Source organism: Sapajus apella, unplaced genomic scaffold (genome assembly GCF_009761245.1).
Source record: "Sapajus apella isolate SASKATOON/1434 unplaced genomic scaffold, GSC_monkey_1.0 scaffold73, whole genome shotgun sequence".
Classification (NCBI taxonomy): domain Eukaryota; kingdom Metazoa; phylum Chordata; class Mammalia; order Primates; family Cebidae; genus Sapajus; species Sapajus apella.
In genome coordinates, this window is record NW_022437013.1 from 5207455 (window position 1) to 5225574 (window position 18120).

General features: G+C 34.7%; 1 protein-coding gene across 1 annotated transcript in view; it reads left to right on the top strand.

Moving 5' to 3' along the window:
- Positions 1-18120, top strand: part of AMMECR1 (AMMECR nuclear protein 1) — a 127933-nt gene that overhangs the window by 95375 nt on the left and 14438 nt on the right. Inside the window, exon 3 of the mRNA XM_032250943.1 lies at positions 10249-10363. Within this exon, the coding sequence (XP_032106834.1) occupies positions 10249-10363 (115 nt within the window). The remainder of the gene's footprint in view (positions 1-10248; positions 10364-18120) is intronic.

The following is an 18120-nucleotide window of genomic DNA, read 5'->3' on the forward strand; positions in this document are numbered from 1 at the left end:
GATACAAATTAAAATAATTCCATTTAAATGAATGTGAGGGCAATTACAGAGGGGATAAAAACAGACATGCAGTTATACTTACCATAGAGAAATATGACATTTAAAAATACACAGATCAAGGAGTGATTCAATAAACATTAATATTCGTTGGTTAGGCAGCTAGGCTGTGGGGATAGGTACTCTACTTTTCTTCCGGATCCCTCTTGTGCTTGTCAAGTTTGAAAGAAGCAGGCAGTGGATCATGTTCTTTTCTCTGTCACTATTACGCATCCACTCCCCAAAGGTTGGACTAGAACATTAAGACCTGTACAGAAGGGAATGGGTCATCTTGACCCAGTGGCAGAGTATAAGAACACGAGGCCACCTTGCATACTGGCTTATCAGAGTTAGCCTCACCAGCACTAGGTAGCAGTGAAAGCAGTCGCTGTATGTCTTTGTCTTTGTGGTCCTCTTCTCTTCCACCACCCACATTCTGTTCTTTCATGTCCTTCTTGTGACCTTTTACTATTCTTTCTACTAGAGTACAAAGAGGACCAAAAAGAGGAAAACATCCGAAAGGTGGGGAAAGGGAAGATGAGAAGAAAAAAAAAAAAAAAAGATGAAAAACATTACAATGAGGTAGTAGGGAAGATTGGGCTCCTCTCCTTCTTTTTCTCAGTATGACAGACTTGATAATTTTACTTTGTACCTCATCTTTAAGTTTGACTTCATTCTTTTCTTTAGTTACCTTTAGTCTCCCATCAGTGACACGTACAGGAAATTATAAACAGGCTACATGATAGGAACCAGTATCCTACCTCTCAGCAGATAGGATTGGCAATAGTTTTAGAAAGGACAACTGAACCAGCCTAACATGGTACATAAGTTAGAGTGACAACACATGTTTTACCATGGAAAAAGGGAAGGAAAAGAATGGCATGACTCTTGTACTGAGTATGAGAGAGCTTATTCATTCAGGTTGGAAAAGCAAAACTAATAAATCAGAAACATGCTCACCAGCCTAGATATGTCCAAAACTAGTACTTTGGTAATGCTATTATGACTTCCAGCAGATTAAATTTCAAATTTCAGAATAAGGGAAGCCTTAGCATCCCACTAATAAGGCTTATTAAGTTTAGATAAAACAGATGTTTTTCAATGGCAGCAGCTCTGAGTCACCAATATCAAAATGGAGAAAGAAGAGAACAAAAACAAGCTAACACTTTCATTAAAAAGGTACCATTTTCCTTAGACATTTTCAGAAACTGCTCACATTTATACTAAATACTTTTAGTTACATCCTGTGAATGGAAACATAAGTTGGGGAAAAATTCCTTAAAACTGATTAAATGTGTATACATTTATGTTGATCTACTGACATTCTGGAAGTGGTACTATGAAAAGAGAATGGGATTTAGAGGCGGGCGGTCCTGACTTCATATGTCAGCTCTCTTACCTGTTTTTACAGCTGTTGGCAAGTTACTTGATCTCACTGATCATCACTGAACCTGAGCTTCCTCCTCTACAGAATGGAGTTGTTTTGAGGACTAAACAAGATAATACATGTATAGTACCTGATTCACAGTAGGTACTTAGCAGATATTGGCTCTTTGAGATTTAAAGCTGCTTTTGCTCATAGTGCCATGTCCAAATATCTTGGGACCAGTCTTCTAGAGCTTGATTAGGAGCTTTAGGACATCCACAGAGGGATGCACCTGAAAGATCCATTTTGGGGTGAGAAAAAAAATTAGAAATTCTATTTATGATCATTTTAGATAAAATATAAGAAAGTATTTAAACTGCACTAATATTTATGGATTGACCCTGATGCTCTCCGTTGGTCCATGTTGGAGAGTCACTGTCATATACTCTAAATGAGGGATCCTGAGAAAAGTGTGAAGTCTCTTGATTTAGTGAGAGTTCATAGTGGCATGCACATTCTTTTGCTCACTTTAGGCATATTGCAACATGTTTCAGTTTACATGTACCTGGTTAAGTAGCTTTCTGGTTCTTAGTACAGGTTGAGCATCCCAAATCCAGAAATCTGAATTGCTCCAAAATCCAAAACTTTTTGAGTACCAATGTAACTAACGCTAACAGGAAATACTTCAGATTTCAGAATTTTGGATTTGGGATGTTCAACTGGTATAATGCAGATGTTTCCACATGTCAAAAGAATCCCAAATTTGAAACACTTCTAGACCCCAGCATTTTGAATAAGGGATACTCTAACCTGTATAATCTTCATCCTGTGGTTTCTTTGCAGGAATCTTCTTAAGCTATTTGAGTATTGTGTGTAGGTCAGTCAAAGCTAGATAAACTAACCTACACAGAATGGACAAGTGGCTTAAGAAGATTCCTGCAAGGAAAAAAAAATGGGTTGATAATAATAGTAATAATGCAAGGGCGAGAACATGGTGAACTATCTGACACATATATGAATTTCCTCTTAGCCAAGTCATGAAGCAAAAACAAAAATAATCTAATCAGATCTGATGTCAGCCCCAAAACAAGAAATGATTGAGAACATTATTTAATTTATACCTGCTGTCTTGAATAACAAAGCCTATTCTAAGTATCATGCTTTGATATATTAGCCTGTGATAGTAGTGTAAGTATATACTTTATAAATATACATATTGAGGATGTGTGCTCAAACTTTTTTTAGTGATAAGAATGCTCAGTCAGAACTGTGTGGATCCTGGTGATGACAGACGACACTGTCAATCAGTCCCCATGTGGTAGTGGGGACATGTCCTGCAGCTCTAAAGAGATTCCATGGATTTTTTTAATTAAAAAAATAGAAAACTAATTTAAATAAAAACAGCTTGGAGACCGCTATTTTAGATGAGAAAAGCGGTTGCTGCCTATGGAATCTCTCATCTCTCATTCTGTATCTGCTGCTTAGAAATTATTTTTCTTGTTTTCCTTTTTTGTTTTGTTTTGTTATTTACCTAAGAATTTTGCTATGGCGGAAATAGTAGGATAGAGAATAATATAACTAAAATCATCGAACATTATTTAGGGAACTTTATTTCTTGATAAATATTTCTTCTACAGAAGTAAAAGACTAATTCCTGCCCTAAAGATTTAAAAACTATAGTTCAAGAAAACTAAGAAAATGTTTCAAAGCAGCGTATGAATGCCTGCCTCCAGGATAATGGAAACTCTTGATGAAGATGCAATCACCTTACTTGATGTAGATTTGTTTCTGGGAAAAAAAAAAAAAAATATATATATATATATATATATATATTTACTTATTTATTTCTGTAAAACTCCCTGTAACTCTGAGTCAGTTGGTAACCAGTAAACCAGTAGTAAATTGTAAAAGAAGTCTTTCCAAAAAGAGAGCTAACCTGCTGATTATTCCTCTCAGCATTCCTGTGGCATATGATTTTAACAAGTATTTTACACACACACACGCACACACACAAATTATTTAGTAATCTACTATTCTTATATTCTCCATGGCTCCTTACATAATAAAAAGCATATGGCAGGTGTTTAATACTTATTTTGAAAATGAAAGAAAATGAAATGAAAACCCCAGAACCTGAAAAGGTAGCCATTATCTCCTGAGATGGGCACATTTAATTCCTGGAGAAGATAACTTTTTTAGTTCTTCCCATAGCACAGCTTAGTCCTGTGGCTCCCTTCCTTTAACCAGAGCCAAGATATGGGGCAGCCCTGTGGACATATAGTTACCAAATAAGCAGATGATCAATCAGAGTTCTTTGACAGCCACTACTTACTGAGCATGTAGGTTAATAAAGGCACTTATGCAATTATTTATAATTTTGCTTGTTGCAGTGGCTCCATTAGGTGGGTACTGTTATGATCACCATTTCATAAATGAGGAAATGAAGGCTGGCATAGATTAAGAGACTTGCCCAAAAGTCACACAACTAGTGTGTAGTGGAGCCAGTATCCAAATGCAAGTATATCTGACTCCAGAACCCAAGCTCTTGGACATTCTAATATGTTATGTTCTACAGAACTGTGAAATAGTGCTCATGAATTAATGATGACTTTAATTTTGCATTTTAGGACGTATATTTATTGGCAGTAAGTCACATGGAACTGTTGTTATACCTTGGAGACACACTTTTGATGGGTCTGGGGAAATAATACTAATTTGGAGCTGTAGACCAGGTTTCTAAATTCCAATTCAGTTCAAGAGGTGGTTCATTCAGTTTTGTAGTGTATCCTAACTTAAGAGAACACATGGATGAGATCCCTGGAAATTTTGCCAGTTTGTGTGTTACACAGTCTCTTCAAGGTAGAGATATTCTCATATCTTCACATTTCCAAGTTTATAATTGTTAGTGGTCATATCGTAATCTCTTTTCCAAACCACACATTTTTTTTTCTTGCTAAGGCCTTGAGAGTGCTGTTGTCAATGGTGTACAGTAACATATGACCCAGTTATATTGCATTTTAAAGATGAACCAGTCATAAAGAGAAAATTAAATTATATTCATTTTACTTTGGCAAATTTTCATCAGAAAAAAATAATTTAAACAAAAATAGTTTCTAGTAGTTCATTTCTAAAAATAAGATAGAGTAAATCTAGAAACTCTGCAGAGAAAGCATTATGTAGACATTTTGTAGAGGGAAATAAGAAATACTTTCTGTATATACAAACATTTAGCCATCTGTTTCTTTATGTAGCTTTTATTTTCCAGTTTTAGTTCTGCTCCACTAAATCAAATTAAGACCGAATTCTCTTAATTTAGTGAGGAAGAATTTGTGGCCCAGGAGGCAAATTCTGATGATACTTGCTGGTCAGCACAGCTGGCAGCTCACAGGGTATTTTCCCTTCCTGGTGGGCAGCTATGGCTATGTCGTAGAGAGTAGAGGCTTTTAAGAATTCAAGATCAGAGCATTTCAGGAACTTTACTCAGAGGGCAGTAAGTGGTAACACTCTAAAGCCTAAGTAAATCTCATAGAATAAGAGCCAGATAATATATATCAAAACCTACTGAACCCGTTGCCCTTTATGTCCCTCTCCTCTCTCTTACCTTTCCAGTCTCCCTTTCTTGCTTTCTCTTTCTTTCTTTGCATGTGTCTCTATTTGAGCCCTTTCTAGGTGTCCCTCTTTTCTGTACTTTGTCTCCTACTTCTTTTTTCAGCTTCTTGCTTTTCTCTTCCTTTTTCCTTTTATATATTCCTTTTTCCTTTTTCATTCTCTCCTGTCTACTCTTCTTCTTGTTCCATCCCTTAGTTCTTTCCTCTATTCCCCATGAATTACCCATCATATTAACCAAATATATTAAAATTAATAAATGTTAATGTTTACTGAGCAGCAAGTAGGTTGTGTTTATTACTATAAAAGGAAAACCATCTCGCAATTAACACCGTACATGTAGCTTACAATGGAAAATTTTCTTTTGAGTCACAGCCCTCACCAAAGTAAGGCACCTTTCCTTCTTCCTTAACCATAATTGTATCTTCTGTTCTTCCTCTCTACCCTTAGGTTTGATGAATAGTCGTCACATTTTTGTGTTTTGTTTTATATGCATTACTTCTTGAACTTTAGGAAGCTAAAATTACTACTTAATGAGAAAGAGGTAGATAATTTTTCAGATGTGGGTTTAGGATTCTAGTATTCTGAGTTTCTGGAGCTCAGACATGCCACATATGCATTCTATTCCAGAAGCTCTAGCAGGGAATGACAGAATATGGAATTTCCTGGTGGTTGAAACCCCTCATGAAGAAACTGCTTTTAGTTTTAGACTACTACATACTTGATTTGCTTCTCTTTGCCTGTCTAAATAGGGATTTTTAATTTGGGTTTTAATTACTTCCTTGTCCTGAAAAATGGTTACATGTAATATGAAGCCCCTCTTAGTTTGATAACTTTCCTGCAGTTATAAGGTCAACAATGTTTTAGAAAGTGGATGAACAAATGAGTGAATAGCTAGACAGAGTCCCTTAAGGTATTTCTGTTGCATGCTCTATTGTTTACGATGAACCTTGTAATATCTAAGGTTTTGCCTCTTTTCAGCTACTTTTTTTTTCTTTTTAGCATAGTTTTTTTTTTTTTTTTTAGCATAGAGTCACGAACTCCTTGGTTCTTTCAAAGCTAAACTCTTAATTTCTTTTCTTAAAATGTTCCTTTTTACTAAAGTACTATATAACATTATATATTAAGTTTGGCAAATGTTAATGCTCCTTCTCAATTAGGTGAGGTGTATTCCTGAGAAGGTACCAATTTGAATTGAGTATGTTTGAATTTAGTATGTGAACTAAACTGTAAGTTTTTAAAGCTTACCCATCCATCATATGGGTGATGGAGTGCCAACTGGTTTTATATGTAAGTGTTTTGTTTTGTTTTTCTAGCAATATTTAAACATTAGAAAATGATTTCCTATTCTAACAGAGAGAAATTCATATTAATTTACTTACAGGACCCCCTTGTCAGTTATTTAGGCTGCCTAGAATTTAAATTGGCAGATACTACTTTGATATAAAATGCCTTCTATTGACAATATTAATATTTTAAAATCTGTTTTACTCCTGCAGATTTCCAGTAGACAGGAAGCCTAGTTCTGTTTACCCTTTGGCTACTAATGAATGCTACTGAATTATTACTTTTCATCTTTAGGTAGAGGTACCACAGGTATGAGATCAGAATTGCCAGGTAAGGCAAGCATTTAATTTTAAAATTTGAAAACTAATCCATGCAAAGGTGACAACTAAAGTGTAGGTACTAGAAAGAATTTTGGACTTCAGTAAGAAAATCTTGGTTGTATTCCTACCCTTGCCATTAACTTAGTTGGGTCACCTTGAGCAAGTCACTGCCCAACTCCAGATTGCAATATTCTCTCTAAAAGCACAATTTCAGCATAGCATATTCTAAAGAGAGCTTGGTTAAGGAAAGCTGAATCTTGTTGTTTATCAGCTCTCCACACCAGCCTGGCAGCTCTGAGGTCAGTCTCCAGCTGCATTTTCATCTTTTTGTAATCCCTTAAATCCTTGCTAGGCTTTCATTCCTAGTTAATTTCCCTAGAAATTTACATTTAGAGACACTGAGGGCTTCCTGCATTTGGAATTTTTCTGTGTTTATAAGTTTAATGAAAAAATACTTAGAGCTGGCTAAAAAATACAAGAGTCAAAAGTCTTGTTTAAATGTCTCTGTAAAAATCAAACTATTTCCATCATGACTAATATACCTTTACTCGTTCAGAGCTTTGAAATCAGTATCTTTGAATCTTGACATGATGAGGCACTATTGTCATTTTATCCCATTAATTGTTCTACCATTTTCCCACTAACTCCTTGTTCTAAACATTCTTTTTTTTTTCTTAAGCCTAGAATGATTGAACAACAAGGCTCCATGTCACAAGAAAAGCATTGTAGCCTGATCCTCACTTATATTTTAAGTATTTGAAAATTTCATTGATATGAAATAGTTTGAATTGCACTGAGTTAAACTTATCTTTAATTGGTCTGCTAGGAAACTAAACAAAATGATAACTTGCCTCAAAATATTGAGAAATTAACTGTATAGCTACTTCAGCATGTGTATTTTTTAAATGAAAAAGCCAGAGCTAGGTACTAAAAGTGCTTCATTAAAGGAGGTCTAGCACTGTATTCAAAAGGTCAAATAACAAACATTGGTAAGGACGTGGAGAAACTGGAATTCATACATTGCTGCTGGGAAAGTAGAATCGTGCAGCCATTGTGAGAAATAGTTTGTTGGTTCCTCAAAAAGTTAAAGGTAGAATTACCTTTATGATCCAGCAGTTCCACTGTTAGCTATCTACCCAAGAGAAATGAAAACATATACCCACATTAAAACTTATACATCAGTGTCCCTAGGAGCATTATTCATAATAGCCAAAAAGTGCAAATAGCCCAAATGTCCATCAACCCACGAATAGGTAACAAAACTACAAGGAAATATTCTTAGGCAATGAAAAGAATGAAGTACTGATACATGCTACAACATGGATGAAATATCTAAAATATGCTGAGTGAAAGAAGCCAGACACTAAAGGTAATATATTGTATGATTTCATTAATACAGAATGTCCAGAATAGGCAAATCCATGGAAACAAAGTAGATTAATGGTTTCCAGGAGCTGGGAGTGGTGCTAATACGCAGTGACTGCTATTGGGTATACAGATTCTTTCAAGGATAATGAAAATGTCCTAATATTGAGTAATGGTGATGGTTGTACAACTGTGAATATACTAAAAGGCATGGGTGAATTTTGTCGTATGTGAATTATATCTCAATAAAACTGTTATGGATTAAAAACATTAGTGTTGTATTACTGTAACTATTTGAAATTATAAAAGTATATTTAAATTACATTTTATACCAGGACTAGGGGAGGGGGGAATGGGGAGTTAGTATTTGATGGGTACAGAGTTTCAGTTTGGAAAGATGAAAAAGATCTGGAGATGGAAGGTAGCGATAGATGCACTACAAATATATTTAATTTTACAGAACTATATACTTACCAATGATTAAAATACTAATTTTATGTATATTTTACCATAATAAAAATCCATAACTCCCTAAAATTACATTTTATATTATTATAATGAATAACGTGTCTTTTCCTCTCTTTTTCTTCTTTTAACAGTAAAACTGAAAATGTGATTGGCCTTTTGTTTTTTATGCATACAATTCTTCTGGTCTGTGTTTTAGAACTTTCCTGTATGTGGAGGGGGTGGTGGAATATATACACACATGTCTTTATCTTGGATTTGAATGAAAACTTGGAAGTATTTTTTAAAACTTTTGTCAGTAGAAAAATGAAAGAAGCCAAACCATAGGGAGTTTACGTCATTAAATTACAAAATAGTGAAATGCTGTTTTCAGAGTATGAATTATCACAGATTTCCTGATTTTCTTGGTTAATATTGGCTTCTTGAGTGGGAAAAACATTTATACTTTTATACATGTATAACATCTCTATATCGTCCTATAAGCATTTTCCTTTGTATAGCAGGATAAAATGAGCACCCAAGTGCATTGCAAATATACAAACGCAGTGAGTGAGCTTCAAAATGCAAACAAAGAGATGGGAAAATGAAAAAAAGAAAATTCAGCAATGAGAAAATCACTGGAAAATGAATTAGATTATTTTCAAGGCTATGGAACTGTGTTATGACCCAAGCAGTTTGTAGAGTCTGAGTTTGTAACCTCTGAGGATTAATCTGTGAAAGTATTTCTAAGCCTGGCTACTATCTAGGACATTTGAAGATGGATATCATGAATGCCAGTAGTGCCATTAATATAGTAGGCAATCAGAGGTATGTTTGTTTTTCTTGATGAGGAAGTGGTTTCTTTTAAAAGTACAAGGAACTCTGTGTGTGTGTGTGTGTGTGTGTGTGTGTATGTGTGTGTAGTTTCTGTTCCACTGTAGGAAGAATTATGGTTTTTCCACATTTTACAGTGGGGTTTTTCTAGAGTTTGGCACTATGATATACTATACCTGATTATAGGATCCAATCAGAGTTGATGCACTCAGAAGTTCATTGACGTGATTAATGGTCTCCTAATCATACTTTTATTTCCTAGATTAGCCCTATTTCCTGTCGTTCCACAATTTTTGAGTCATATGTTAAATTATCCTTTATAGGGGGCCTGAAATTCTTATTTTTAGTCTATAATTTGCATGATTATTTCCATTTTCTTTGTTTTTTTTTTCTTGAAGAAAATGAAATTTTCATCTTCCTTTGAATTCTTTGAGTGCTGTTCTATGGTGACTGGCTTACCTAGTGTAATCTTTTTAAAAACAATATTTGTGTGTTTGTGTGTGTATGTGTTTGTGTGTGTGTGTGTTTGCACTTATATGTATATGTAAACACACACACACATACACACACACACACATACATATATATAATTTATTTTTACTGCCACCAGCACTGGATTCTGAAATCTTCCTACAAGTTTCCACTAGCCTAGTTTTTATTCTTCTCAAAAGCAAAATAAAACATTCTTATATTCCACAAGTAGCAGGGAAAGACACCAGGAAATGGCTGTACAGGAAATGTAATTGATCATTCACTCTTTACAATTGAAGCGGTCACAAGATTGGCTAGCAAACACAATCTATTTAATGAAAAACCAAAGGTGACTTCTAAAATCTTTGGGGACTTTGAATACATTTGAAGCTTATTGATACCTTTGACATTTTACTGATTCTTTTTGAAACTCTTACCTTTTTCAAGTAATTGTTTGCATTTGAAATTTGGAACTTTTATATCCAGTGATTGCTTTAATATTTGCTTTGTTTTTAACAGTGCCCTTAAAGATAGCCGTTTTCCCCCAATGACAAGGGATGAGCTGCCACGGCTTTTCTGCTCAGTGTCTCTGCTCACTAACTTTGAAGATGTCTGTGATTATTTGGACTGGGAGGTAAGATTATAGAAAAATTTTTAAAGAACAGTGAAGGTAACTCTTGAGTAGATGTTAAAAATTAGGCCCAGAAAATAACTCTTTCAGCCCATTCTCTGTTGTAATGGAGGTCAAGAGTAATATGGATAAATAAACCTCACAATTGAAATATAAGTAAATGAGTTTTTAAAGGACAAAGTGTCACGTGTTGTTATAATCCCCAGACTGAATCTGGTTTTCATTTTTATCCTACTACCTCATCAAAGCACCTCATAAAAGCTGCTGATAAGTAGTAAGAAGGACTGATTGGAATTTATTTCTCCTCTTATTTTCATTTTGGTGTACTCCGGTATAACCGCCACCAACTATACAACTAGTTGATCAGAGGATACATCTTAGAAACCACTCTTATTTTCATTTTGGTGCACTCTGGTATAACCACCACCAACTATGTAACTAGTTGGTCAGAGGATACATCTCAGAAACAAGAAGAAATAGTTAGTTAGGATAATATACCATTTGGCAGAATCAGCTTGTGATAGTAACAAGGTACTGATTAACTAGAGTTAAATAATGTGAATTCATTCTTGGCTACATTAATTTATACATTTAAACACCCTAACAAATAAGGTTATATCTAGGGTATCTCTGTGTATTGCTATTATTAGAGTAGCTTATAATGATCATAATTGTATTCTTCTTTAGCATGTGGGGTTGGCTAACATTGTTAGTGAAGTTCAGAGATTCTCATCATGATTTGTTTTGGTGGCTGGGAGGAGATGTTGAGTGTGGGTCTATGGGTCTATGAAATTTTAACACAAGAACGCCCATATTACTGAATGCCTGTTGTATTCCAGGCAATGTGCTACATATACAAAAGTGGTAAGATTCGGTTCCCACCATGAAGCATCTCACAATTTAGTAGCAGAGTAAATGTGTATAGAAAGTATGAAGACATAAGTGCTATGAGAATGAAACAATAGGAACTCAGTGATACATACAGCATTCTGTCTCACATACACTCATAAATGGCATTATTGTATCCTTATGACAGATTTTAATTCTACTGCTGTTTTAGATGACCATCCCCCATAGTGACTAAACTGTTCTGCCTTGGGGATAGATCACTCTCTTCACAGTTTATTAGACTTGAATTTAATTTTGGATTTGCCCTGATTCCTTGTGAGACTTTGAACAATTTACTTACTCCACTGCAATTCCGTTTTCTAATATACAGAATAAGACATAATGTTCTTCATTTGAAAAAAAAATCTCTATGATATAAATTATTGTTGTTATACCAGAGCTATTTAAAAATTTTGGGGGAGTATCATTAAAAAAATCTTTTCTACAGAGAGTAGAATGCAAGAGTCCCCTCTGGGTTTTGTGATAAGATTTTCTGGAGTATTATCAGAATATGAACACATCTTATGATTTTTGCAAAAGAAGAAATAAAATAAATTTATACTGTTGTTCCCAGCAAAGTTAGAATGTGGAAAACCTTTTGTAAACTTGGAATTTCTAAGTTATTATTTCTATAAGTTTGTTGCTCTTATTTGATTTTTCTTAAAGAGAAGTCTACATATATTATAGAAATATTCCCTAGTACTTTATTTTTAAGTGGTCCCAAATCATGTTCCTTACTTATTAACATATTTTATAATTTGGATGGTTCTTTTACTGCTTTAAGGCAGCTGTTTCTTCTTCCGCAGCCAGATTTACTTTTGCTTTCTGGATTGCAGGGTGTTGTGTATGTAGTAGTGGGGGTGGGAGTGATTATATGGGAAAAGCCTGAGATCTAAGGGGGATGAGCAAGCTGCAAGAACACTTCTACTCTTGCAGCTACTGAGTTGGAAGTACAGTTCTGGCATGTGTGTTTCTGTGTGTGTGCATGTGTGTATGTCACAAACATGAACGTACTAGTATTACATAAATGTGTGTCCATGTGTTTTGGGGGAAGGAAAAAGGAAAGAATCCAACAGCTGTTACATAGGGATGGTTAAGCACCGAGTACACCATCATCATCTTTAGCCCACTTGAATCACCGTCTGTAGCTAAAATTAACCTTGATATTATTGGGCTATTATATCCATAAGATATGTCAGCTTTTTGTTTGTTAGAAGAGTGGGAAAGTAGTACTGTGTACTCTACTATATACTTAAGAAGTAGTACTGTGTATTCTACTGTATACTCTTTCAAGGCATATTTATCCTCTTTTGTCACCAGCTACTAGCCTGAATTTCTAGAAGATTCTATATTGTTCCTACTTGGCATTGTGTATTTAATATATTTTAGGGAATTAAATATTAATTTCTATTAAGTATTACTTTCCTGTTGAAGCAAAAAAATATACATTTTTGTACTTTTAATATACAAGCACTTGAAAGTGAATTAGTTATTGTTAGAATGACTATGCTAAGAGGAAAAGCTTGTCCTTTTCAGTTAGTTCATCATTGTTTCAAGTATTTGGCAGAAGACAAATTTGGGTACAAAGAGTAAAGGTAGAAATTATATTTTTAAGAACAATAATGGGATTTGGTCTTAAAACAAATGTACCTTACTCAGTGATTGAAAATGGAGTAATAGTATGGTAGGGATGATATTCTGAGGGCTATCCCTAACGATTCTGAAAAAACATTACTACTTTAGACACAGAATGCCAAAACAGAATTAAAGGCATTAAAAATTATATGTTGACACAATTTCACTTCTAGGTATATACCCAAAAGAATTGAAAAGAAGTGTTGAAACAAAAAATTGTACATGAATGTTCATACTGGTACTGTTCATAATAGCCACAAGGTAGAAACAACCCAAATGTTTATCAACAAATGAATGGATGAATAGAATGTGGTATATTCATGCAATTATTACTCAGCCATAAAAAGAAATGAACTACATGCTGCAACATGAATGAACCATGAACACATTATGCTAACTGAAAGAAGTGAAACATAGCCACATTCAGTATGATTCCATTTATTTGAGATATCCAGAATGAGCAAATCCATAGAGATAGAAAGCAGATTGTTGCTAGGGGCAAGGGTGAGGGGTAAATGGGAAGTGACTACTTAATGGGTACAGTGTTGCCTTTTGGAGTGATGGGAAAGTTCTGGAACTAGATAGTGGTGGTGGTTGTACAACATGGTGAATGTATTTAATACCACTGAATTGTACGCTTTAAAATTGTTAAAATTGCAAATTTTATGTTATGTGTATTTTACTACAATAAAAATGGAAAATAAACTTCATATACTCTATTCTTATTAGTAATTTTAATTTATCAAAGAAGAAAATTTTTTTAATTAAAAAATATAGTGAGAGAAATGTAAGTCATTTATAATTACATCATTCTGAGAATAACTACTGTTAACATTTTGGAATATTTCTTTCCATTATCTTTTTTATACTAAGTCTTTTAAAAATGTTTTTCCCATTCTTTATCTGTCTTTGTATCAATAAATCTGCATATTTGGTTACATAACTGAAATCATATTGAATATACAATTATTATTTAAAAGATTGAGGAGAAGTCTTTGTTTATGGTTTATCTTTGTGTAAGTTAATTATATTTTGAATTTCCTTTTTGAGAAGCCAGTGTATCTTATGAAAGTATATGCTTCACAAGAAATTTCACACTAATAGCTACAACTTCTCATCCAACAATTAAATATCCTATTCACCATAAGTATGCAATTTTAACCTGAAATGTGAAGTCCTGTGTATGTTTATGCCACAGAGGAAAACAAGGAGATTGATTATTATGGAATTATAATACAGAATTTTAAAGTCAAAGATAGATAATGAGCATGTTTTATACAAACAGAAGCTTCTAACATAGCACTTTTCTGGTGGAAGTCCAGTTTGAGGGTTGACCCCCACTGGTTACTGCAGTGGAATTCCTAATTAAATGGATGAAAATTCCCAGATCAAAGCAGGAAGAGGGCAAAGTCTAGAAGCCCCAAAGCACAGAGGTACATACCTTCACTGACAAGACAAACATCCCTGTGGTCATGAGGATGAGGAATGTGACCATGACCAGTGGTAATAGCTACCTGATTTTCAGATGATCAGGAAACAAATGAATTGCCATGAATCTGGCTACCATCTTACTGTCTTTTTCACTCAGGGTTTTTAACTCAGTCTATTTGGGAACTTTCTTTTGATAACATGTCTCTAATTTTATATTGATAGTTATTAGGAAAGTAGGATTTACTTTAGCGCTTGTTTTAGGAGCTAGAGTGCTTCTGTTTGATAATGTGAGGGATGTTTGATAAATGGGTTTACAAGTAGATGTAATTAATTTCAAGTCAATATTGAATTGATAGACTGATCAACAATGCTTCCTTATGTTGTATTTCCTCAGAATCGTAATTATAACATTTAAAGTAAGTGTTTATAGGCAGCCTCTGGAGGAATCTGGGTATTCATTAAAAATAACAGCCATCCACAAAAGGTAGTAAGGACATATTAGAGCAGTGGCCACACCCTTCCAAGAATCACTGATCACTGCCCACATCATGATCTACTTATTGCCCTAGTAGGTATGAGAAGGATGAAGAGTTAATAATTTTGGGAGAAATTTCATTAACTGATAAATTGGAATATCTACCTGCAAGGCTAAGATGGTTGTTAAATAAGGAAAATTGCTTCCCTAGAGAAATCTGACATGATATGCCTTGTGTTTGAACACAGAAACTCATCACCATTGTTCTGTGTTCTTCAGTTGACAGCATTCTCTTAAATCTGAATGACAGGGTGATTGACAGACATGGTGCTTTATAAAGAAAGAAAAACTCGTGTAGCATGTTGGAGCCTGCCAAAATGACATAGCCTGGAACTTGGAGAGTTAAACTTTTAGGAGCCATGTTTCCTTTTTAAAAATCTGAAAGGTTATAAAACCAGACATTACAATGGACTGGAGCTTGACTTGAGGGCTGATTCTATGTGTGTCACCTCATAGCTGCTCATTTTCAGGATGATGTAAATGAATAAATGTTTTGTTTGTAGAAGAATTTGTATAGCAAGTATGCTACCAGTGATTTTGTAGAAGCTAATGTAGCAATTTGCTGACAGAAGTCAAAATATTTTCTAAATTGTAATCAAGCATCTTTTACTTCTGTGCTTTAGAGACAAGATCATTTGAGGCATGAAGTAAAAATATTCTCTGTATTCTAAAGTAACTCCTTAGATCTGATTTCAAAAGATCAATGACATTTTCACAAACCATTAGTCATTTTTCCTATATCTGGCTCCCTGGATCACTGGTATCTCACTTTGTCTATACAACTGCCACCTGGGCAATACATTTGATCCTAAGACAGACTGCTCCGTTGTAGCACACAATACTTACATGGAATCAACCCATGCTGGGTGGGGCTGGCCAGCACAGTTCTTGTATGATGCCAAAAATCTGTCCCTAGACTATAAAGCTATACCTCAGGCCCCCAATGTCACTCTGTCCCTTAAGTACCAAAGCATCTGTCATTATACTTGAGCCTTGTTGGACTCCTGGTACTCAGAAAGCTGTGTTTCACTTTAAAAGCAACCTCCAAAGCACACCTCTTGAGTGATCACAGCTCAATTATGACGTGTTCAGTTGCAGTTAATAATAGGGTGCTTTTGTAACAGCCTTCATGAGAATAAACAGATGAGATGAATAAATTGGCTACCGTCATTATCTCCCACATATTTTAGAAGTTAATGTTCTTTTCACTCTCATTCCCCTCTTAAAGGTTTACATTTTTTAGCTCCTCTTAATGTGCCACTGAAAACAGAGTTCCTTTTCATACGCAGATGGTAAGCATGACTCATGAAGTCACCCAGTGAAATGACTTCTAGTTGTATATGTTCTGTTTCCCCTCTTGGTTAGTTTTCCCCAACTATAATATATATCATATTTTGTCTCTCTTCTAACCTAAAAAGAAATACGGGCTTCATATATCCAGGAAAATGCTTTTCACAGTACATATTTTCCCAGGGACGTTGAGATTTTTGTATAAGATGTCACTGTCATTATGATTAGTCCTTTCTTGATGCTCTACTTTAAATGTTTTTTTTTTTTTTTTTTTTTTTTTTTTTTTTTTTTTTTTTTTAAGTGCTGTGGAGCATTGGGAAAGGAAGGCTTCAGGCTTCCTGGCCATCTAGAAAGAATTTGCTGTGCATCAACAAGTCAGTGTATAAGAAGCCTAGCGGGGAAGCAAGCTGTACAAAGTAAAGTAACTTCCTAGAAGGTGATTTAATGCATACAAATTTCCATTAGCTGTTGGTTCCCTTAGCAAAATGGGCTGCTTATTAGTCCCTTCTCAGGCTGTCTCAAGTTGCCTTCAGCTTTACTTGCAGCATGTTTACCGGTTGGAGGGAGTTAGCCTGCTGCTCCCCCCATAGTCCATAAACTCCTTGCCCCTTCGCTAGTAGTTCTGTTATATCCTATTCTTTCATGTATGGTTTGTCTGTATGTGTGTGTGTATCCTCAGCATTTAATTAAAAGAGTGCTGAATTCTGGGAATAAGGAGACCTGGGTTCTGTTCCTGTCTTCCACTGCCCAGCACTGTGACCTTTTTGGACCTCAGTTTCTTCAGGAGCCTGAAGAAGTTGGACTAAGTGATACCTAAGATCTCTTTGGACTCTGACAGAATGTGATTCTGTGACTTACTCCCTTTTTAAAGATGGCTTCTGTTTCATTGTCCAGAGAATGAATCACCACTTGCCATTTAGAAGTCCTAAGAAGAGGTCCCTAACTTTTAAACTGGCCATTGCCAGCTTAAATGTAGGCAACAAAAGTGAAAAATAGTCCATTTTTTATAAGTTGTACCTTTTAGATTTCCTTTTTATGAAAAGAATTCCCTTAAGGAAGAAAAATGCTCTAAGCCGTTAATGTCTCCATTTAATTACTGTATCATCCTGTGTTAAATCAACATTATACATTTAAATCTAAATTAGGCAAATATATTAGGGAGCAATTATTCACATTATGAATAAATATTTTGCTTTGCAGTAGGACTCACTGTAGAATTTTATGGTTTTCCTCTTTGCTTTAAGATTAATTCATTTATGTAAACTCAACCCACATGTAATTTCTTAGGAACAAATTTGTAGACTAAGTTAAACTGTATTGAGTCAGATACTCAATGTACAGTTCTAACTTGAATAAAATTTAATTTTTCTTAATTTCTTATTAGGCAAACAACATTATTTCATATCAGGTATGTTTGCTAAGAGGTGATTTCTTCCTCAACCATCCCCCAACACTGTCCCCACTAGCCTTTGAAAAGTAAACTAAGTCACATCTCTAGGCTTTGAGAAAATTTTATAACTTGAGTTTTCTTGTCTGTAAATTCACTCCTTTATTCCCTTTTTTAAAACATGGAAGGAATGCATTTTTCTAACTTTTATAGAAAGCAGACATTTTATTTAAAGGTCACCTGTGTTGCCTGAATGTTCCTTGGGAAGCTTTAGGATGTTAAGTTTTTATGGGATGCTCATTATAATTAATCATTACAGAGAATTGGGTTTTTTCCCCCTTAATTACACTCTGAGATGTCACTTGTTCTCTGCAAAACCTTAGAGTAAGAACAGTTTCCTTCATTGCAAAAGATATATGAACATGTTTGGCTTCAGAGTTTTTCAGAGCATCTTTTCATTAGCCATACTTTATTTAAAATTTTACTTAAAAGTTTATGGAGGTGACTATTAGAGAGTTCAGGTATTTTAGGGGTGTTTGTCAGCTATTAAATATTATCGATTGTTGTTCAGTGGCTTTTTTTGAAATAAATTGG